Here is a 25,018-nt window from a genome sequence, read left to right on the forward strand (position 1 = left end):
TTCTTTCTCCTCTGTAGATGGCATCCCTGCAAGCCCTGCCTGCTCTCCTTGGCACCTCTGTTCTGTTGCGTATGAGGGATTTCTACTCATCGGGCTTTCTGATACTTCAAAGAAAACTAAAGACTGAAATTATCCAGTTTGAACCCCCCACCATCCCAACAACCTTCCTCTATCTCCAGCCACAGTCCTGTGATTCTTCTAGGCTTGACATCTCAGATGGTGTCATTTATTCAGTGAATACTGATTCTGATGTGTCAGAGGCTGGTAAGTGTGCGTGAGGCAGGGACTGTCTGTCTTCCCCCAGCTTGCTAGGGGGAAAGGAGCAACTGAGCACAGAAATACAATACAGTGAATAATTGCTGTGATTGTGTTAAAGCCTGAAACCAGCCTGGGGGTTCACAGAAGACTTACAGGGGGAGATAATATCTAAACTGGACCCAAAGAGTCAGAAGCAGTTACAGATAACCGGATACATAAGTATTCTGGGCAGAGGACTATTCAAAGACCAAATGGGAAGAGAAAGCATTTGAGAATCTGGAAATAATTTACATATCTGGAGTCTATAACGCAGGGGAGGAAAACAGGGCTCAGGGCATGAAAGACAATTTCGGTCCCCATTGAAAGCACCTATGACCATGACCTCGTGAGAGGCAACACTGTTACACTTTCTTTCCCATCATAGTGTTCTCACTTCGTCATCCTCCTCACCCAGATGCCATCACCCTTTCTAGGGTTCTCTGACCCTCGATGGGCTGAACTCCAGTGTAGAACATAAACTACTCTAACTAGTTTGACAATTCATGATGCCTTACCTGGGGATTTACTTATTCATTCATCCATTCATGGATTTATCAAATGTTTATTAATGCCCTTCTATTAATATATGCCAGGCCTGGTGCTTAGTACCACCTGGGAATGAACAAGGCAAACTTAGTCCCTGGCTTATGGATCTTACAGTTTTATACAGGAGACAATCAACTAGTAAACAAGTAAGTTAAAATGTGTTGAGCTGACACTTTTGCAGTTTGGCCTCATCTTTCCATTAAATCTCACTGAATCAATCTTAAACTCTCCAAAGTTTCCGCTGAATTAGAATAGCTACTTTATTACATTAGATGTCTCTATATGCTGGTACTTTGTCTACCCAACCTCACAGAAGACTTATGAGATGAATCTACTATGATTTGTCTTTACAGATGAAGCAACTGAGCATCCAAGAGGTTAGGAGATTTGCTCAAAGTCACATGACCCTGAAGTAGCCAAGCCAGGGATTTAACTCAGGTCTCTGTGAGGCCACAGCTCAGGGTACGGTATAGGTACTTAGTGCTTCATAAGTGCTAGCTTTGTTATTCCTGTTAATTAAGTTTCCAGGTTTTTTTATTTTATTTTTTTTTTTATTTTTGGTGTTTGTTCATTTATTTTGTCTAGCAAAGGCATTTAAACCTGTGTCAGGCACAATGAAGTATGAGAAGTTCTATAACCCAGCAAAATGTAATTTTTGTCTATAGGATCACCCAATCTCTTCTCTTAGGGTTAACCAATACCAGCTGGCTCATTCAACAAACATTTACTAACTTCTATGTGTTAGGCACTGTGCTAGTCACCAGGGGATAAAACAGAGAAAAGATAGTTACCCTGTCTTCATGGTGCTTTTGGCTAATCAGGGATGAAGCAAGAATAAAATATATCTAAAAGTGAATGTGCAATAGGAACAGAAGTAAACTGGCCTGTGTCTTTTTCAAAAGCTCATGCAGTTAATCAACTCAGTAAAATCTTACAGAATGAACAATCCCACATTCAGATATTTCCTACAATCCAGTGAGGTTCCTTTGGTAGAACTAAACATCTCTCTGTATTGGGCATCTGTTCCTTTAAGACCTGTGCTTGGCTTGTCACTCCTCACTCAGACGCCCCCAACTCCCTGCTGTTCCAGAAGCATTAGTGGAATCCTGCCTTTCCCTTCCTTCCACATTATATCACAGGCTTTGGCCTCCTTCACTGAATGTGTCAACCGTTTTAATATCTTTTGCTTTCTTGGGGATTGATTCTAAGTTAAACTTCCGGTGTAAACGTGGGCTAAGAGGCAGATGCCTGGGGCCCTGGGGCTGGGAAACACTGACATCAGCTTTGCTCACCTCCCATTAATCTGCTGTGTGTCTGTGTACATCTGCGTGGATGCTTTGGAGACCGTTGGAGCTGATGCTGTGCCCAAAGTCATTATTAAGAGCTCTCAAGTGTAAACTAAGCTTCCCTCAGTCCTGGGGCTCGAATACCACGAAGCCCCGGAGAACCCAGCCCTGTTGATCAAACGATGTCCTCCGGTCTCTCTTCACAGTTGGACTTGCTGGGTTCTTCCTACATTTCCAATTAGTTTTCTGCCTGGAACTCTGACGTTCCTTATCCACGCTACATTCTTTTTCTTTGTCTTGGTCACTGTGTTAAACTCTAAAGCAAGTCTGAAGTATACTTACTGCCTTTTTGGCAGAAGCTGAAAAGAGTTTTGCATTTATACAGTTTGCTTTTGGAGACTAGGAGTCAAGCAAAGGTCAACAGATTTTTTTTTTTTTTAAACTTATTCCAGCCTAACAGTTTTTCCCAAAGATTTCTGTTCTTGCTACTTTCCCACATTTGAAGGTATTTAACATGGACACTTCTACTGATGCCTCCTAGAATTTCATTTTAACATTTTCAGGTATCTGTAATACCATATGAGAAGAAATAGAATTTTATTTCTCAAATAAAAGGAAATCTATAAACTTACTATTTATATGTTTTTATGCCATTATAGCTTTGACAACAACTATAACGTTGCCACAGCTATATATATATATAAAATATTGTTTTTAATTACACAGACATTCTGCATTGTTTTTTTCCTTTTTAAATTACAAATCCTCAAATAAATGACATATATTATATTTGATCCTTATTAAGTCCTGAGAAATGCACCAGATAGAAAACGCACCTAGCTTTTTACCCTTTTTATATAGACTCTAAGCAGGTTTCCATTAAATCCAGTGGCTGAGAACACACTATTTTACTACAGTGAACTCCTTCATTATGCTAGCCCTCAATTAAATAAAAGCCTGCTGAGATTGTATTTTCACCTTCATGACAGCATTTGGTTTGGCAACCTCATTTGACATAATCCATTTTTAGATGGACGGCTTAGAACTGGGATATTTTTCATTTTAGTAAAGTAACCATAAATTGAAAATAAATAAAGAACATGGATAACAGTGAAAGATTTAAAAATAATTCCAATGATTAATATGGGGGCATTTCCTTTATTTTGTGATGATGTTTGTTCTTCCCTGTCATCTGTAGGTTAAAATTCAAACTTACTGGAGTGACATGAGAGTCTTTTTATCATCCCGCCCCAACATACCTCTCCAGCACCATCTGCTATCACCCTCTGCTCCAAATGCTCTGACATTTTCATCATACTACTGACATATCATACATGTACTTTTATGTCTTCACGCTGCACCATGTACTGCTACATCTCCCTACTGAAGTATTTTCACCTTTTTCTCTTTTTTGGTGAATTTCTACTCATCCTTGAGACACAACATGCACATCTTTTCTTCTCTGTTTTCTCCTTTCACATAGGCCTATTATAAACTGGGACCATAGCTGTTCATCTTTGCATTACTAGTATCTAAGCATGTTTAAGATACACTTACTAGTGGAACAGGACTCTAAAAACTCTAGCAAGCCTTCCAAAACCCAAACAGAGCATTTCAACCTGGATTTTCTTATTGAATGGTATTAGTATCCCCATTTTGCAAACAGTAAAACACAAGCTCAGAGAGGTTAAGTCTCTGGTAATAAGTAACAGTGTTGGGACTGTCTGACTTTAATGCCAAGATTCATGAGACCAGGCTGGCATGTGATTGAAACAGAAAGTAGAGAGTAAATGATGTAAGAGTCAGTCTAGTACCAGAAAATACCCGGGCCTGAGTGTCCGGAGACTTTGGTTCCAGTGCCGACTACCCCACTTAGCTGTGTGACTTGAGGCAGGTCATGTCATTGCTTGGGGCCTCAGTTTCCCCACTTGTAACATGACAGAACTGAACCAGGTAATATCCAAGGATCATTTACATCTTCAATTCCTATGAAGTCTCCTCCCTTAATGGTTCCTTCCTGTTTGCAGCCTATAGAATGTTTAACAGATAGAAACAAGTTGCCACATTGAACAACTCCTAATCATAGTATGAATATTTATAGCCATATTTAAAGGAAAACCCTGAATGCTTGCCCCAGACTTTTTTATTTTTTTAGGGAAGGAATTCTCTTTGGGGAAAATACTTTGATATGCAGCTCAAGGAGAAGGTAAGATCCTAAGGCCTGGATCTGTAGGAACCTAAGTAACCAAGGAGAAAACTAAACTGATACTCATGAAAAAGAATCCAGAAACCTGAGGGTTAGGAGGAGAAGGTAAAGAAGAGAAGAAAAGAAGGAAAGACTGCCAGAGAAGCCAGAGTACCAGGTAAAGTAGCCTGGAAACTTTGGAGAATAAGAGTATTTATTGAATTTTAGCTTGTTTTGCTTTCTCAAAATTTTAGTAAAATCTATATACTTCAGAGCCGTGCATGAGTAGTCTTTTTCATGGAAATTAAGTGAAAAATGCTGAGTTTCAAATCCCACTCAATATGTTCTCAGATGGCCATTTGAGCAGGACAGAGAGATGCTCTTTCAGGGGCTCCATGCGGGCTGTGCATCGACCAGGGTGTGTGTGTGTGTGTGTGTGTGTGTGTCTGTCTGTCTAGGGGCAATTCAAATCCTAGGCATCATAGATCTGTGCATTTATTCAAAATTTCCAGTATATGGCAGTCAGTGTCTTGTTCTAACAAAATCACTATGTTATGACAATTTTTCTGACAGATGGAAGTAAAGTGACCTCCGAGAGGGGTGTCTTTTTCTCATTTAAACAAAGGTGATCTGTGGTCTAGTGGTGGTGCTTGGTCTTTAACTGCATACATTGACAGAACAGAAGTTCAAAATCAGTCGATCATGAAACGAAAGGGAGGTCCTCAGGAACGGCATCACATTTCCTGCCATCTGTCAAAAAGTGTTTTGCAACAATCACTTCTAGGTAGATATTAGAGGAGAGGATAATCTCGGCTGACATCTGAGTAACATATTGACAAAGCTGTACTGGCTACCTCAACAGAAATCCATATAAATGCTGCTTTCTCCACTGGTCTTTCCGCGGCTCCCTAGTCTATGTGCAGACGTGCTTGAACTTTTACGGGAATCAGAACTAGAATAAAAAATTGATGTGCCCAATGTGGCATGGGTATTGCACAGAATTATCCAGGGGTGTAATCAACCCTGCACAAGGAAATTGTGGGTTTCCCAGGTGTGAAAGATACTTAGTGTCTTTCCCCCACCTCCAGTTACAATGTGAACAGGGCATAAACCGCTCGCTCTGCTCTGTTACTGCGTCTGGAGGACAGACAGGGAATTCTCAATTGCTCACGCACACTTCTCTTTTACTGCTCGGTTTACAAGCAATCGTATCACTCCACACAAACTATAATTTCCTCTTTGTTATCTTTGCTTCCTTCAGACAAACATGATTCACGGAAGAAATAGTAATGAGCCATTACCTTTGATGTAACGGCGGCCTGCGCTGTCGAGACGGGAATGTGCCAAGATGGGAGATTAATGCAAAGTTAGGAAGGCAACGAGAATTACACTTCTAGATGATGTGCATACTCTGCGGTTTGCTGTTCACTTTTTTATATACTTCCATATTTATCTAAAACCTCTAATGATTTTTTTGGGGTACAGTAATATAGAGAATCTGAACTTCAATAAGTTCCACTGTAAATAATTATTTAATGACAGTTATTCTAAGAACTTAACTCCAACAACTATTAATAATCATTGGTTTCCTTATTTGCTCACTTTCCCATCCTTCTAGCTCTCCACCCACTCGCTTATTCAACAAGCATTTACTGAGTGTTTACTTGTCTGCAAGGCACTATTTCACAGTTTACAATATGAGTGTGTTTGCAGATGAGAGCACCTGACATAGTACCTGTCCTGTGAAAACCCAGTCCTCAACCTCGGCCACACCCTAAGCAAAACCAGTGTCTGGGCTGCACCTCTAAAGACTGATTTAATTGTTCTGAGATGTGGACTAGGAATCATGATTATTTTAAAACTCTCCAGGTGGCTCCAATACAAAACAAATGTGGAGAATCACTGGTGTCGCATTTAAAATCCAATAAGGGAGATGAACAATAAAGTGAGCAAATGAATAATAATAATTACATGATGCAAAAGGCCACAAAAGTAAGTGTTTTACTCTTTCTGGTTAGCTCTATCAAGTTTCCCTTCTGAAATAAAGCGCAAAGTTTAAAAGGATATAACTGAAAAGTAAATTTTGTTAATCTCTGCCTTTATATGTTTTCCCCATCGTGTGACTGTGTTTGTAGTAACAGACATTTCTCTTGTAGCAGAATATCAGGGAAACAATGGGTAGACAGCTTAACTTCAGGCTTCTCTTACTGTGTCCTCAAGTTACTTTTCCTAATCATGCGAAAGCCTTTCTAAATGAATTCAACTTCCAGCATAAGAAATGCAATATGACATGGAGATCCCGTCTGTCCTGAAAGCAGATCCTTTTTTGCATGGTGGTAGGGTTTAGCAGGAAGAATTAGGTTACAGTTAGGCATATATGAGATTTTTCTGCCCCTGGCTACTTTAACATTCTTTTACAGGTCCCTGAACCTCTGCAAGTCTCTGGCTCCTCATCTGTAAGATGGGGATGAGTATAGGGCCTTCTCCCAGAGAAGGGTCCCCTGATGTGAAGATTAAATGACAGAAGATACACAAAGGAACTAGGTTGGTTCCAGGTCCAGGGATGTGCCTGATAAACGCTAATCCCTTTGCCTGGGTTTTCAAGGCCTCCCCTGTTGGAACACAGACTCGATGAGGGCAAAGGCCACATCTGCCTTGTTGATCATTGTATCACTAGCACAGACGCCAGACACATAGCAGGCATTCCAATAGTTGTACAAAGAATGCATTCATTTGGGTTGTGTTTGTGTATTTAGCCTGGCAAGTCCGGCTAGAGCCCTATTCAGCTGAAATGCACAGACTCTGGCAGCAAATGTCATCTCAAAGCCTTTTGGATGGCTTGGACATGTGAAATGGCACTCTGAGGCTGCCTCACCTTGTCCCCTCTTACTACGCTGTGTCAGGTGGGACGTAAGAGCGTTGGTAAACCAAAGGGTTGGCATTGTTCACCCTGGGTGGAGGTCCCAGTCTAAAATCCCTCAACCTGTTTCAAGTGCTGCCCCAGAAAGACCAAGGAAGCAGCATTTTGACTGTGTATATTCATCCACTAGACCTCATTAGCAGTGTCTGTGCCAGTGACACCAGCCCTTTTGAAAAATACTACTGAGGTTTGCTTTTAATGGCCATAGGGGAGTCTAACTACCCGTTATTACCAAGAAGAATTAATGTTCCTGGAAAAATCACAGCGGCCACTATATCTTACAGGTTAATCGGGCCCAGCAATAGGTTACAGGCAGGAAGCAAGAGTTCAATGGCAGCAACCTGTGGTTATGAGATTAAAAAAAAAATCTATCCAAGCCTTGCAAAAAATAGGTACCCACTTGACCTCCAGAGGGAGGAGAACAACATAACTCATAAGAGTATGATTTAATGAAGGACCAAAAACTTCATGAGTGTATGTAAAAATAAATGGGCAATCTCTAGGATGGTACAAAAATATTCAATTTGAAAAATTAAAACAAAATCTCATTAGAGTTTAATGTAATTTCATTTTCCTGCTATAGTTAGGAGAGAGCTATTGATTCCTGGCAGCAGTTAATGATGGGGAGAAAACATAACCAGCCAAGGCATCTTGTTTCTGGGATTTTCTGCCTGGTCCAGTCCTCCACAAATGGCTGAAGGAGTCAGCAAGGAGGGTATTTTTGCCACGATAGTGTTATAGTTAGTAGATTTTAAAACATTTGATACTTAAATGCCTTTTTTCCCTATTTTAAGGCAATGCTGCCACCTCCATTCTTCATCATAGTACAGTTAAATTTAAAAAAAGAGTTCGAAAGCTCTTTCATTCATAACCACAATGCACACCACTTCACCCTGTCTATGTAGGGCTTATGTTTCTCGGTTTACCTCTCCTTAGGAAGACTGGGCTCTCTCATGCCTTCATACAGTGGCAAATACCTTTGCTCTAAGAACACTCCAAAAGCAGGGTTGTAGTTCACTTTTAATTTGGGGATCAACCTGGCAAATGAATCGGCTCACACTTGTTTTATTGTCGAGTGGATTATCTTGAGTTGTACAGAATAGGCTATTAACTTCTCGCTGAGCATTATGGATAAGGCATATAGAGGCAAATTACACAATCACTGGGACTAACTCCTTGGCCATTCTCGAGAATAAGTTACATTCTGTTGCTTCCATAACAAAGCCCCTGAAATTAACATTTTTGTTCTAGGTAATGTTTGAAGTAGTTCATATACATCAAGTTATTTCATTCTCAAAAAGATCCTTTTCAGGTTGGTGCTGTTCTTGCCTCTTTTTCACAAATGAGTGAACTGAGACAGAAAGAGGTTTTTAACCCTTGCCCAGAGTCATGCTCTAGGAGGTGGTGACTCTAGGATCCGGCAGTCTGAAGCCATATCTCTGCTCCTAATGTTTACCTTGTGCAGCCACCAGTGCACAGATTCTGCTTCCCTTATTAACCCCTTGAAATCTTGAGTTATGACAAAGGGTACGACCTTTTTATTATGCCAAACAGGAGTGGTTTCATAGTAACCCCTCGGTTTCCTATCTGTATGATGAGAAGAAAGTCAATGCCTCCCATCTGGCTATAGGAAGTTTCTGAGGTTCAAATGCTTTGAAATTTACAAACCACTATAAGAATGTGAGTTGTTCTCTAAACACCCATAGTATAAGGAATAAAAAGGAAGCAACGCTGGTCACAGATCCTGTCCTTCAACTACTCAATGAATAGAGCTTTTCAAGGAATTTAAGCTTAATGAGAGGTCCGTGGTTAAATCATATCGTTGAGCAGCACTGAGAAGACCGAGTCTTAGAATTTTCATGTGAGAGCAGACCTGAACATCATTTAGACGAAATCATCCCTCCTTTCATGCTTGACACACCTCTGTGATAGTCCTGCTATGACAGTCCCCTCCCCCGTGCCTGGGGTCCGTCAGCGATGGGACACTCATGACTCTAAGGGAGGTAATTGACCACTCTGACCATTAGAAATTGCTTTCTTATATGAAGTTGTCTCACTTTTGGTTCTGTCTCCCTCACTCCTGAGCCAGTCTAAGTCATTAGAATAAAGTGCAAAATTCTCTTTTTTGTAAGAATATCATTCCTTGCATAAAGAGAAGGGTTTGTGCCTTTACCTGTTCACTTAACTTAGTTGCTGCAATAAGATTATTGTGTAACAGGGGAAAGACTCGTCCATTCATCACCATCTCCTGACATGCAGCTTTAGAAAGAGCCACCGAAATACTGAATGTGTTGTAATAGCTTCCCAAGTGCTGAGACTGGGCATGTCCAATCCATTATGGTCATGTGTCTCATGAATGGTCACCAAAGCACATCCCAATCATTTGCTGGGGTACACAATCAGACGAAGCCTAATGCCTTCTGTTCTCCATCTCAATTCCACTCATCACACACATTTTTGACATAAATCTGCATTCAAAGGCTGAATGGTGTTTTCATCATTTTCCAAAGAGCTTTCCATGAGAACCAGAGGGAAAACCATACACTAATAGATGCATCATATTAGGAGGGGTGTCAAGACTTTCCTTTAATCAGTACACAGTCAATATTCTCCATCATGCATAACTAATTAGCTTCTCAACTCTGTTCCTCAGATGTCATTGCAAAAACCTAGCTGAGGAATGTCATCTGCCCTTAGAGAAGGGACGAGCATTGTAATTAAGTTTTAAGCTATTTCTTCAGCATGAAGCTGCCACGAAGTGTGAAATGACTATAATTCACATTTTTAAGACCCTGAATTTATTAGCATCTATTTTTCTATTCCAGGTTAGGGGTATGGCACTTGGACTGTCAAAGGATTCAAATTCCTCTGTGCTTTGTTATTCTGGAGTGAGTGTGTCTGAGCTCAAATGCCAGGCAAGGAGAATTATCATTAATGAGTCAGGTCGTATTTGTGAAAAAAATCCCAAAGAGCTGGAAACTCATCTTCCTTTGTGAATAGGAATCGGTGATAAAAAGGTAGAACCAGGCAAAAGAGGACTTGGCATTGCTCTGTGAATCATGACAGCCATGGCGGGGAAGATGAATAGGAACTGTAGGCAAGGTGCTCCAAGCTAAGCACAGTCCTGCTGGAGCGTGACGAACGCACAGCCCATGGACAAAAAAAGGAATGTGAAGTTTTGAAACTGCTGTCAATAAATGAAATAGGAATGGATTATTCTCTTTTGGAAATGACTTATTATGGATAGGAAAAAGAAAGGCATGGGATAAATAAGTGCTTAGACAATACTGGAAGCGATCTTTACGCTGGCTGAGCACACACGTTTGGGGAAATGGATTTGTAATGACTCATCTAACCCAAGATCCCTCGAGGACAGTGGCAAAGGTGGAAGACATCTCAGTCAGTGAATCCAAAAATGAAACCGAAGGGCAGGATGCTGTGTGTGTTTGTAATAGCAGAACCATAATGAGCCTTGGTTGTGCCAAGAAAGATCTCCTTAGGTTAGGAAGAAATGTTTAAGCTGAGAGTTGAAAAATAAATAGAATTATCCAGAAAGAGAGTAGAAAAGAGTGTTTTAGGAAAAGGGACTAGCAGCATGGAGGCTCTCAGGCATTCTAAAGCAAACAAGGAAAGGGCAGGATGGCTGAAGCCTGCAGGTAGACGAGAGAGGACTCCCAGGTAAGCAGTAAACTGAACAACCCCTGTCTACCTCTGCTCCTTCCTGAAATGCTAAAAGAGTGACTATAAATGGACCTCCAAAAAAGTCCAAACTCACAAGGATGAGGAAAAATAGAAGAGGTAAGAACAGAAGAAAGGAAGTTGGAAAGCAAACAACAAATAGTAACTTCATTAGCAGATGACAGGAAACTAGAAGCTGAGAGCCTGTGTGTTTGGTGAAGCCCAAGCTGCAAGTTGATTCAAGCTGCAAAATCATGGCGAGGCTCAGGAATCAGAGCGACCAGGCACCTCGGCGGTGGGGAGTGTCTGGTGGGGCTGATTGGGAAGACTTGCTCAGGTCTTTGTGGGAAACTGTCAGCCCTAGAGACTGTTTTTTCACTGTACACGCCCTGGCAGGCAGGCTATCCTCGGTGGAAGACTTGAGCTTAACTCTGGGCTCTGCGAAGCCAGGACAGCCGAGGGTAGCAGAGATGGATGGAAACCAGGGAATTAAGTGAAAACCTACATACCAAAGAGTGAACCTTCCCAGGCCTCATCCACTGTGAACACACTGAGATTTCTCCCAAGCAAGGGATTAGGGTTCCTGTCTGAGGAAACTAACCAGCCCAAAGAAGGTATCTACAGATTCTGACATTTGGGGTCCTCCACCTCAAATCCCAGCAGATCATCATCCTACCTCCAAGCCCACCACCCAATGAGTCCGCTTTATGCACACAAACTTTCCAACAAATTCGTAGTGCTCCACTCTTAAAAACAGGCCAGGCGTGGTGGCTCACGCCTATAATCCCAGCATTTTGGAAGGCCAAGGTGGAAGGATCTCCTTAGCCCAGGAGTTCGAGATCAGCCTAAGTAACTTAATGAGACCCCATCTCTACAAAAAAATAGAAAAATTAGCCAGGCAAGGTGGCGCGTACCTCTAGTCCCAGCTACTCAGGAGGCTGAGGTGGGAGGCTTGAGCCCCAGAGTTGAGGTTGCAGTGAACTATGATGATGCTATTGCACTCTAGCCTGGGCAACAGAGTGAGACCCTATTTCTAAAAAAATTAAAATTAAAAAAATGAATATACATCCATGAATCACCAACCATTTGATAAAGCTCCAATCAGAAAGCCAGAGACCTGACTTTAAAACAAAAAAAAAAATGTGGAGAACAGAAGAAATTTGAAAGTATTAACATAATATAATCAAAAAGAAAAGAGAAGATAGTACATCTATAAAATTAATATAGGATGCTATAAAAGAGAACTGCCACAGAATATAGAACTTTGGAAATTAAAATAGGAGAGCAAGAATGAAAGGTTCAGGGGAAGGAATGCAAAATCGAGAGGGGGAGAACAGAGGGAGAAAGAGAAAAGTAAGAAAAGGCGGAGGGAGGGAAAGGGTAATGGGAGATGACCAGATCAGTCACGTTACGCTTGTGTGCGGGGGCTTTTGTTTTGAAATTTCATGTTCCAGTCAGTGGGAGCCACTGAAGGACAGCAAAGGAGGGAGTGACATCTGGCCCAGCGTGGCACATAGCCCATGGTCGGCAAATCGGGCGAACTTATCTAGCTCTCTCTCAGATCCGATTGTCTTACTCTCATTTATCTTATATTCTCGATCTTATATTCTGGAAAATTCTGGATCAAGGAAAGAAAAAGATCTCCATGGCTGATGTTTTTTAAAAATTCACTTTTTATTCTCAACTTATTTCAGGTGCAAACTCTTGCCAGCTTGTTTCTCTGAATTCCCATTACTCTTTGTTTTAAAAAGGTTATAATTGGAATAAAACAATTAAGCAAGACTTTTTGTTTATGCACCCAGCAGGGCCATCCTACAGAGGAGAAAAAAGGGAGAGACAAAAGCAATTGTGTGTTTCTGAAGAATAACAGAACGACATACCCCATATTCTTTATGTAATAGATGACGGCAGTTGACATTTTAATCAAGATAAAAACAGTAATAAGGGCCCAGTGCTCTGTTTTGAGGCAGAAGGCAGCCCCAACTTAGGAATTCTGGAAAATAAACACACTCGGGCTGTTCTGCTCTAAAAGGCTGAGAGGGTAAGCACTTATTTTTAAGATGTCATGTCTGTCCTGACCACATGGATAAAAGTGCAATCTTATTACTCTCCCATTACAGTTTTCTCTTTTTGAATTTTTTTTTCATATTTTAATCCTTTATATTAAAAAATTAATCTAAATTATGTAATTTTAATGTTTAAATAAAAGCCACTCATCTGGGATAATGATAATGATGTCACATTGCCCCTTCCAAATCAGTTGAAAATAGGCTGATCGAGACAGGGACAATCGGTGCTTTCCTGCATACGTGTATCACGGATGGCTCTAGCTTTCATAGATAGTCTAGTAATGTTTAGATGATTTTGAGAGTGGCTTGTGAAATGTTTTGGTTCTCAAGGCATTGCCCCCAATACCTAGTTGAGTTTAAAAGGTTAAAAATCCAGGACCACTTTTGGGGAGGCTGCTTAGAGCATCAGTTGTGGACTATAGTTCCAACTGATGCTGGTTTAAGCCCTGCAAAGAAGTGGCGTCTAATGATGGATTCTGAAAGCATTTTTTTTCCTTTGATCATATCCATGGTTCCTACAAGACACAGAGGGGAAGACTCATGGCCTTTAAGGCTTGGCCAAGTCACATAAGATACCTTGTGACTGGGATAATACCCTGTATCAAAAGCTGGTCAAGTGACAAACCATCTTTATCCATGCAAAGCCAATGGCATTTCTTCACTGTTCTTAATTTTTCTCTCAAACTTCTTATCCTCCTGAGTTTTTGGGAAAATTTAAATTGAATTTATCCTGGCAACCTCTCTATGATCCAAAAACTTTAATTTGTCTTTTAGGATAAATAGTCTTTTGAATTTCCTATGAAAATAGAGGGGAAGGGGTTTGTGTGACCTCCTGGTGACAGGAACAAAGCAAATTCAGATTCCAAGAGATAATGTACTTCCTATTGGCATCAGGTATCTGGCTAGCCCTCATGCTGGGGCCCTCAGTGGATGAATTCTGGTTGGTTCTCTTGTGCCCACTCAGCACGCACTGTCTGTAGTGAATGCTGTCAGTAGGCCATGAGGTTTGGGCACGCCTCCTACTCCACCCACAAGCTGGACTCTTCCTTTGGAGCCTTCAGCCCTACTGCAGGGTGTCTCCCTAGGGCCCTACCAACCTTCACCATCAGCTCTCCATCTGCATTCCCCAACAGGCCCCCCTATGGGTCCTTTTACAAACCATCCCCTCTTCTAGGAATTGAAGGAGATTCCAGAATGCTGACCCTCACCTTGTTTTCCTCTCTAGCCACGTGAGAGTTCAGGTGGTGTGGGACCACCCTGCATGTTGGCCTCCTCCCGGAGTCTCAAATGAAGATGTGCAATGACCTTTTTTCTTTTTACCTTCCTTCAAACTCATCTAATTGGCTTTTTCCCTCCATGACTCAGAGGATAGAGGCCAACGGGACATACATTTCAGCACTTGCTTTTCCTACATTTCCTATCTCCTTCCCATACTTCACCAGAAAACAGAAGAGACGGGCCTTCAACTTCCTCTTCCTTTCTCCACGGGGCTTCCCCCTCTGTCCTTGCCTCATTCCCCCCGTTGCCTTCTATCTTTCCCTAGTCTTGCCCATATACCATGTACCCACAGCTAGGAAGCTCAATACACAATCCTCTACGTGTGTGTCTGTGTCTATCTCTGTCTCTTTGTGTGTCTGTCTCTCTCTTTCAATATATATATTTATAAAGGTTGAATAATCCATATCTTAAATGTGTGGGACCAGAAGTGTTTTGGATTTTGTATTTTTTTTGGATTTTGGAATATGTGCATTACTAGTGAACATCCCAATCTGAAAATCTGAAATCTGAAATGCTCCTATGAGTATTTCCTTTGAGCGTTATGTCAGTACTCAAACAGTTTTGGATTTGTGGGCAGTTCAGATTTTGGATTTTTGGATTTGGGATGCTCCACCTATATGTTTTTAAAAGTCAGACTGTCTATCCAATATTTTTTGCATTGTGACTTTTGGGGGAGGCATGTGTTCACCAAGCCTCTAATTAATTGAGCCCTCAGGCTCTGACAGACTGTTTTGATAGCTTACATTTATAAATCACTGGGAGCCAATAAATACTTACTTGGCTACGGACTTTCTAAAATAAAATTAAAGAAATAAATTCATTTTTGTCAACTTGTGCGAGCCTTGTCTAATCCTTGTTTCCCTGTGATATACACAGACTTTAAATCTCACACATTCCCAAAGGGGTTCAGATTTAGTTACTTTTCCATTAAAACAAACAAACAAACAAACAAAAAACCTACAGAATGTTGGAATGCATACTAGGAATAATAGATGTCTCTTAGAATCTTTCTGCTTCGTTACTAAAACCCTGGTAATATTGTGGATAAAAATAAACAGTAACAAAGTAATGCTTTCTTTATTTTGAGCTTTAGAATAGGTTTGAGGTTAGTGAATTTTTCACTCCTAAATTATGTGATGCACTAATTTTTGAAACTTATAACAATCCTTAAGGTCTTTTGAAACCATACCTAAAATTGCCTCCGCACAATTTATAAAAGAACAAACTTGTCGTAAGGAAAATTATGTTACAAATCCCCATTTACGTAAATACCCAGTAATGTTTTTTGGGAGTTACAGAAATATGTCAGGCTATTTGCCCTAAACTAAATGGCCCCAGAGAACCATTCCTTTTGAATTCTAAGACCTATTTACTGGTTTTTACTTTTTCTCTCTTCATTCAATCAAAATGTCGTTTTCTTTGGGCAGCCTTACCTAACTTTTCTAGGTAGATTTTTGTCATTCTCTGTGTTTTCTTTGGCTTGGTTCGTATCTCCATACTAGCAACTATCACACTGCATGGTATTTGGGGGTTACCTTTTTATTGTATTCTCCTTAACTATAAATTATTTGAGCTCTCGTTTTATTTATCTCTGCATTCCAAGTGTTTATCACATGTCTTAACTCATAATAGGCATGCAACAATGCTTGGTAGACAGTTCTTGACCTTCAAGGAACTGGATAATCAGGTCACCATCCTTGTTATAAATGTATGTAAAGTAAGAGCACATCAGCATATTAGCTGAGTGAGGATGTGAAGAATTGTTTTATAAAGACCTTTAGGTTTCTTGTTTTTTTTTTTATGGTTCCTACCAAGCTTTGGGAGATATTTAGGGAACCAAAGTTCATTATATGAGCAAGGGTAGAGTCTACATAAACTTCTTTCTTTTTTCACATTTGCCATGGCATGTGTCTGAGAAATAACATTTCATAGTCTACTTCCTGTTCTTGTAACATCAGAATCCTACAGGGAACTTCACAGTTAAAAGGAATCTTTAGAGCAAGGTAGGCATTCAAAGGAAGGGTCTGTTCTTGTAGAAAATACATATGCAAAACTGAATAGCCTATTTCCTGTTTCAGATCATGAACAGCCTGAGATCAGTGATTTTTCCATTTCCCTTTATATAGACTTCAGGAGGAAAAAGAAAACAGTGAACAAGTGAACATTTAATATATTCACATTTTAAGATTGTGAATTTATTAAAATCCAATTTCAATTCAATGTTAGTTTTTCTTATTTCAAGGGGCAGGTACAGTCCCTGGTATATTTTTAAGTATATCTGGAATCCAGAAGAACATGTCATTACTGTAGAATTACCCTGCAGGGGTAAAGTCAGTAAACATTGCCTGAGATGGATGCCTGGCATAGTCCTTTGTAACACTCACTATTTGTCTGAAGAGAAGCAACCCTTTCTGTGAATTTGAGCTCAACACTGGATTTATTTACAAACATGTTAAGCAAAAACTACAAGAACAGTAACTATAGTAACTCTGAAAAGAAAGGCAGCAAACCAAAACTGTAGCAAAGCGAAGCTATCTCTCCTTTAACCCATATATTCCAGAAAGAAATGCCAGAGGCCTCAAATCTGGTTTTCATTAACAAAGGAGCAGACACAAAAAGCAAGAGAGAAAAAACCCTCTAGCAGTCAAGATAGAGGTTTGAGGACACAACAATTACTCCAGTAGAAAAGGTTTTTAAAAGATACTATTTTCTGACATTTGATTGTTTGGGTAAGTGAGGGATATATATATTTAAGCTTTTGCTTGTTTATTTTAAAAGACAGTCTATGCATAAATAAGCTGTGGTCTTTTCACTCAATTTCTTTCCCATTAGTAACAAGTAGGACAAAGAAAATCTGGGTAGAGTACATTAAAGAAAAAACAAAAATCCTTATTAAAACATTCCAACTTAACTGCAGTGAGAGTTTTAAAAATCTATTAATTCACGTCTCAACAAATAGCTTTTTTGCTACACTCCTTTTTACATTTTTTAATCTAAAAGACATTCAGGTGATTTCATCCCTTTAAATTTTACATAAAGTATTATAGGATTACAATGTTAATTTCTTAGTTGTGGTAACTGTACCACTGATATGTAAGATGTTAACTTTGGAGAAAACTGAGTAAAATGTATATGGGAATAATCCATATAAATTTTACAATTCTCCTTTAGATTTTAAAATTATTTAAAAGTAAAAAGTTAAAATTAAGGGATTAGCTTTTGGAGCTAGAAATGACCTGGCTTTTTAAAGACAGCAATGCTCCACAATTAGCACAAGATCCTATGATGATATTGGGGCTCAGAAACTGACACCCCAAAAATGGCACCCTGGTAGGCTCATTATTTTACATTAAAGGCCCCTAGAGACCAGGAGAGGGAAGCTGTTCTCTGAAGTCCCCTTATCTGGCTGCAGTCCCGTCGCCAAAGAAGAGAACAATTAACTCTGGTCCCTTCCCTGAGTTTTCATTAACTGAACTCATATCGCAGAAAGAAAAACTGAAGTCCATCAACACACCTAGACAGACTTTTATCACAAACCATTGTCTGCTCTGTGGGCCCAGCAGACTTTGTCCAGGCCATTGTATGTTCTCCAAGTGCATTCATTCTCCCCTAAAAATCATTCAGTATCCCTGAAATTGCTACATTTCCCCCATCTCCCCTCCCCTATAAAGAATGACATATAAGCATCTGTACCCCATTGGGTACAGGGTAATCATTTTCCTATGATTCCCTGGTGCTATGCATGAGAAAATACAATTTGTATGCCTTTTCTCCTACTAATCTTCCTGTTAGTTGATTTTCAGAGACCCTTCAGGGTGAAGGGGAAGTTTCTCTCGGACCCCACAGTGGGTTTGCAGTAGGTACCTGACTCCCAGCACAGTGCTCTTTCCCTCCCCTGAGGAGTGGGCCACCTTCACTCCACCTGCTGATATAAGGCCAGGGACCGCACTTAAATTACTTCCTATACTTTGCTCTGAAGTCTCGAAGACATACCAGCGTGAACGTGGCCCAGTAAGACTGATCTAATGCTAAAGTCAGAGGCCAGAAGAGTCAGTCACCAAGTTCATTAATTATTTAGTCACCATTCCAAGGTCAATACCAATCAATAGCATAGAGTAAAACGTGACACCATTAAATGACAAATGTGCAACATTCACAGACATGCTGTTCTGGGCTAATGTATCAACCACAATTGGTTATCTTTTCAATTGGTCAGAGACTCTCCTACAAACTACCATTAAAAAACAATTTCAAAAGGATGAAGAGGCTAAATTATGAACTCTAGGTCCCTGACTCCATCCAGGCTATCATGATTTTAACAACAGGTGCAAACAAAAGAACAGTTTTAGAATTACATAAGAAAATATTTTTATACTTCCTGTAAGCAAGTTTTATTTTTAGCCTCTGTGGAATATACTTACTTATAACTTTAAAATAAGCAAGAGAAGTGAAGCAACTCCCCCAAATCTTTATTTTTATTGCAGTAGACTTAGGAGGTTTACTTGTAAATTTTGGTGGTTTAATATTTTTAAGCAAGTTTCAAGGTTTCTCACAGGTTGTATACAGGCACTATAATTATGTCAGTAGCATTATATGAGCAAATACTCTGTTCTATGTTTTTAGGACACGAATGTGGGATAATGCATGGAGAGCTGTCTTTCCATGTGCTTGGGTTGGGTTGGGTTGGGTTTGCTTTTAGCTACAGAAGCTTTATTTTACTACTTGAAGCCATGTTAGCTTAAATCCTTTCCTCCTATATTTCCCAAGTCTTTTAGGTAATGGAAAGCTTGTTCCTTAGGGGGAAAAAAATCTGTATTGTACTTAGAGTTCAGATTCTTTTAGACAGCACTTTTCTTAAGGCTGATCAGCACTAATTACTGACTACTTCTGTAAGAAACCTGCTCCTACGGAAGGCTGTGAAAAGAAAGGGAACCAGGCCACCCATTAGCTTGTCTCGAAAGAGCTCTTACATCACAGACATGAGGGTTCACCGCCCTTTCAGGGAATAGCTCTTTCTCAGAGAGTCCTAAAAATGCAAGTTTCCTCGAATGCATTTGCTAAAAAGATTCCTAACTCCAGTACCTTATGAGAAACAAAGGATCTAGTTGACAGAAAGTCAGGTAATTTCTGGCATGTAGAAGCTCTGCTGAAAACAGTTATGGCAGTAAAAAGTAAAACCTTGTGCTAGGGTGTGTAATCTTAAAAAATACAGCCCACTGTAAGTGGGATTTTGCTATGAAAATGTTCCCATTCCTCACCAATGATCCTCTTCTTTTGGCCCAATTTATTTCCCTATATTCACAAAGACTCACAGGCTTGCAAAAAATGCTATGGGCTTTGTAATGAAGTGACATGTTTTCCCCTTACTGACAATCTGTCTGTTAAGGGAAATACAAACACCAACATGGCTCTTGCTATTTTAGCAAAGCATAGATCTTGAGACAGCATCATGAAAGAGTAGATATGACTTGTACAATGAAAATACGTTTGCCTATTTTTAATGTCTCTTATGAAACAGTTAGTGCCATTTATGGTTATTTGGTGGTTTATGACTGGTTTTAGGTAAAAGAACTACCAGAAATGAAGAAAGTCAATATTCATGGACTTCTTCACAGTTATAATTATGCAATAGAAGTAGCAGTTATATGTATATCAACATACTATTTTTTAGATATTTCATTTTGTAGGCTGGGTGATGGCCATTTGGTGGCTGGACTGGTTTTTAGGCTGTATCTCTGTCTGTCTGCCTTCCTGCCTATGTATTTATCTATCTGTTGTTCTTTGTTGTTTTCCCTAGTTGTCAGTGGTAAGTACACAGCATCTCAGAGACATCCTCTGCTAACGCAGCACACTTATGAATATTTGAAGATTAAAACCAGTGCATGGAATGTCCACAGAAGGAAATTCTAGCACCATACCACCTCAAGTAATGAAGGGCTTGTTACATAGAAAAACATCTGTATTATATTTAGTCTTCAGCATCTTTTAGGTATCACTTTTCTTTGGGCTTATCAGCACAAATTATCAACTAGTTCTGTAACTGGATAGGTTTTTGTTACCTACCACAAAATACAGCAGGAAACAAACATTGCAAATGAATGACTTTCAATCTCACAGTTACAAAGCTCGCAACTTCTTGTCCCAGACTCTCAATTTTCTTAAGTTCTCAAAAAAAAAAAAAAATTTCTTTTGGTTGTAACTTATCTTCTGGTCCTCTCCAGACTCTCCCAATGTATGTATTCATGTTGTGACACTGTTATTATTTATTCAAAACGAATCATTGGCCAGTTGCACAGAGAAAGGCAAGAGCCACTAATCAATGCAAACCAAAGTCAGAAGTTTACCTTAGTTCCTTGAAGGGGTCTGCCCTGACATTAGGTGTTTCTATAGATTTAGGGAACACTGTGCCCTCCGCTCCTGTAGACAAAAAGAGAAAAGCAAACAGAGGTTGGAGATGTTGCAGGAGTCACCTGGAGGCACAATTAGTACACTGATTGGAGCTAAATGCAGCAAACCCCTCACACCACCCAATACCCACATATTTTTTCCACTGGCTTTAGGGCTCCATGATAGCAGAGCACTGAATCAACTCACGCAAACAGCCTTTGAAAAAACAAGGAACTTCTTTTGAAATTGTCCTTGATAAGATCAGAGGGAGGCCATGAGGCAAATTCCATCTTGTCTTCAGAAAGAAAAAAGTGCCTAGAAATGGTAAGGTCTAACTCTAGTCTCTCATAAACTATTAATAGTCACCTAACTGGAAATGTTTGAAAACCAGCAGCTGAAGCCCTTTTATTGCAACACAGGACACAAATCACACAACACCTATGACATTTAAGCAGTGGGGTAGATGGTAGAGAACACAGGAAGGTATTCACCTGATGACAAGCACAAGTTTTTCTGTAAATAAAGTCCTACACTATTATCTTGAAAAGCTAAGCAAAACAGAACACTATGAAAGATCATTCGAAGTTTGGTGCTTTTACACATTGAGTATTAACATTGATCCTTAACCCAATCTAGACATCTAGCTCTTAACTGTGCAACAAGCTTTTATCTTTACAACTTGTCAACACCAGCTGAACCTTTCCAGCCATAAAGATAGTGATTATCTGATTTGTCTGCTCCCAGAGTGTTTTCAAATCATTTAAGCCTCAGTTTATCACAGACAATTGCACTGGATATTAGTTTATCAATTAAACTTAGCTCAGGCAATATCCTTTGAAGTGAAGATGTTTCTTTTTACACATTTGGTGTACGTCTTTGATGCTGTAAGGAGGGGAGAATAATATCTTGCTTTCATGTGTGAATTTCTAGAATCCTCCTGTATTGTTATAATGTCTAGAAATCCTCCATTCACCACTATTATTCCAAATCTAGACTTATCCTGACATAATGATAAATCTAGGAAAAATATTTGGTTTCTTCACTTTTGTAGCAACATAGAAATATTTAATCTTTAGATTTGAGTAATAGACTCTTGCAGGTAAAATCAGAAAATAATGCATCTATTTAACATTATATGTGATCATTAAAGGCATGTCTTGATTAATAACAATGTTATTCTTAAACATTTAGAGTGGCTACTATATGCTAGGAACCTTCGTGTATATTTCATATGTACTAGCTCATTTTTTTCTTGGCAACAACCCCATAAAACGGACAGTTGCAGTAGGCAAACATCAGAGTATACTTATACAAACCCAGATGATATAGCCTACTGCACACTTAGGCTATATAGCATAGCCTATTGCTCCTAGGCTACAAACTTGTACAGTATGTTATTGTACTGAATACTGTAGGCAACTATAACAACAATGGTTATTTGTGTATCTAAACATAGAAAAGGTAATACATTGTGCTACAGCATTACAATAGCTACAGTGTTCACTAAGCAACAGAAATTTTTTTGCTTCTTTATACTCTTATGGGACCACCATCATACATGTGGCTTGTCATTGACTGAAACATTGTTATGTGATACCTGACTATGTATGTATCTCAATAAGGCAAGGACAGTCATTTCTGTTTATTTACACTATATAAACTCTTTAGTTCCAGCTCATATTGCCCTTCTTCTGTCAAGAATTCTATGAAAACTACACTAGAAAGACCATTACCTCTATTCAAATCAGCCTTAATTGCCTGACTTACCCATATTGCAATTAGTACTGCCCATGGACAATTTTTACTATTTGAACTGCTGTTTTGACACTGTGAAGCTTAATGTTTTACCCATTTGTCATGCCCCCTGCTACCATCATTTTATAAGGCCTTTGGAGCTCAAGAATACCACCTATTTCACAACTTTTGACTATGCAAAATATGTGCACACAGTAGGATACAAATTATCCAAAAATGAGGAATGACAGTTTCTCATGTAAAATGAGTCTGAAATGCCTGGGCCAGTTTCTTTATCCCATCCAAACTTCCTGCTCAGCCTGTTTCTTCATTTGTCAGATACAATGATGAAAACTCATCTGTTGCTTTATTTCTTACATCAGGCTGTACAAGGCTCGAGAAGGAACTACAGCAGGTCCTCGGATAATGTTTCGTTCAGTGTCATTTCATTATAACGTTGATGAGAAAAAAAAAATCAATCGATGCCTGGCCCGAGGCCACTGTCTGTGTGGAGTGCGCATATTCTCCCCATGTCGTTGTGGTTTTTCTCCCACATCCTGAAGATGTGCCCATTAGGTGAATTGGTGTGTCTACATGGTCCCAGTCTGAGTGAGCCTGGGTGGGTGTGTGAGTGCACCCTGTGATAGGATGGCCTGGGGGAGGGTTCCAATCTTGTACCCTGGGGCTGCCAGGACGGGCTCCCAAACCTGTGACCTTGAACTGGAATAAGCAGTTTGGACAACCAGTGAAGGAATGAATACAAATAATTGTAAAATAAAAATTCGTAAAGTATACGATAATCATACAATTGCATGACAATAAACGATGCGTTCCACAGGTTCCCAGTGAGCCGGTCATTTGTTACATTTGAACTGCGTCATGGTAGGAGGTGTTCCTGATGATTTTCAATTTGCAAATACTTATTGCTTAACTGAACCCACCACCACCACGACTGCTGTCATTCATCAATTCACCAAAAATTGGGTCAACAATTATCTTACTTGTTCTTATTCCTCTTTCTTAAACGTATGTATAGCTCACATTTATTTCAATGTTTAGTATTAGAAGTGCTTGGGGCCTTTCTTTGGAAGTTTGGTGATGCTTTTGTGACCAGAAATATGCCATAGGAGCATAACTCTTGTTTATGTCAATAAGCTTATGGTCAAGTTGGCTTCATTATTATCTCATTTGGTTTACAGTTGCCATTTCCAAGAACAGACTGATGCTGTTAAGTGAGGGCTTACTGTCTCTTGAAGCTGGTGGCTCTCAGTGTCTGCCAACCCTCCTAATCAACTCCAAGAGGAAAGAAAAGACTTACAATAAAGTTCCCCGGCACATTACGGGTGCTCACTGCATGTGTGTGGAAAGAACACGGTCTCCTCTGAACACCTGAGCTCAGGTCCTCGGCTTTCCCTGCTCTGCGATCACATTTGCAGTCTCTTTGCGAGGAGCGTGTCTTGTTCTCTGTTGACCCTTCCTTGTTCGGCACAGTGCCTGGCACAGAGCGGGCACGCAACACGTAGTTGTAAACGGACCACAGCACTCATTTGGCTCTGAGCACATACTATTCGGAATTTTTATTTACCTTGCAGATATTTATCCTGTCTGTTCAACTAGATTTTAAGCTCTGTCTGGGCAGGGACAAGGTCACATATGAAATACAGCCAGATTGACTTTAGGTTCCTAAAGCCTCTACTGATCTCATTTCCAGTTGGCACTGCTGCTTCTATGGGAGTACTAAATCACTGTTATGAAACTCCTCATGCAGTGCGTTATACTTTTAACGAATGTTCAAAATCACAATCCAACATATTATCTTAATTCTACCACTAAAATAACAAAACAGTTATGCTAATAAAGGCGTATCATTTGAGGTATGTAAAAACACTTATTTAAAGTAGAATAAGATTAAAAGGCTTATAGTCTCCTCCCCAGACCAAGGAATCTGCTTTCCTATAGAGAAGAAGACTGGGGCTAAAAACATGTGGGTCCCATCACCAGTGAATGCTCGTGCTGACAGTGACATCAGGTTTTTGACCCTAGAGCCCATGTTAGCCACAGTGCCTTGTTTTCTCAAGGTCAGGCCAATGTGGTGCCCAGCGAATGGCAAACCAGGAAAAACTAGAGGGGTGGGTTCCAACAGGTAGAAGGGGTGGATGATTGACAGGCTTTGAACGCAGGATGGACATGAAAGGCAGGACACCCCTGCTCCCTCGGCTCCCACCATCCAACCAAATAATCTTTAATTTTGTTTTTACTGGACTTTGCCAAGGGGGCCCATATATTCCACACGGGGAGGACAGACTCATTGATGGGACTTCGTAAGGGAAGATACCAAAGCCTCTCGCTGGCTGATTGACTTTGGACCTGAAGCTCAACCTCTATGATGCTCAGTTTCCTTCTCTGAAAGGAAGGGGTGTTAATACCACCTTTATCTCTTAGGGATCTTGGGAGATTGAAGGAAATCTCTGGCACGTAGCAATCCATACTAATAAAATGTTTAGGACCTCTGTTCGTCCTTCCTCTTATCCAGATCATCTATGACTCTTTAGAAAATAGCATTTTAAAGCATTTACTATGAACTAGAAACCGTACTGAATATTCCAGTTTTTCATTTGATCACCAGAATAACCCTATT

At 39.9% G+C, this 25,018-nt stretch overlaps 1 protein-coding gene across 1 annotated transcript in view; it reads right to left on the reverse strand.

Annotated features, from left to right (window-relative positions):
- SGCD (sarcoglycan delta) overlaps positions 1–25,018 on the reverse strand; it is a 345,043-nt gene that overhangs the window by 68,513 nt on the left and 251,512 nt on the right. The window contains exon 5 of the mRNA XM_069484321.1: positions 20,604–20,676. Within this exon, the coding sequence (XP_069340422.1) occupies positions 20,604–20,676 (73 nt within the window). The remainder of the gene's footprint in view (positions 1–20,603; positions 20,677–25,018) is intronic.

The sequence above is a fragment of the Eulemur rufifrons genome, chromosome 10, assembly GCF_041146395.1.
Source record: "Eulemur rufifrons isolate Redbay chromosome 10, OSU_ERuf_1, whole genome shotgun sequence".
Classification (NCBI taxonomy): domain Eukaryota; kingdom Metazoa; phylum Chordata; class Mammalia; order Primates; family Lemuridae; genus Eulemur; species Eulemur rufifrons.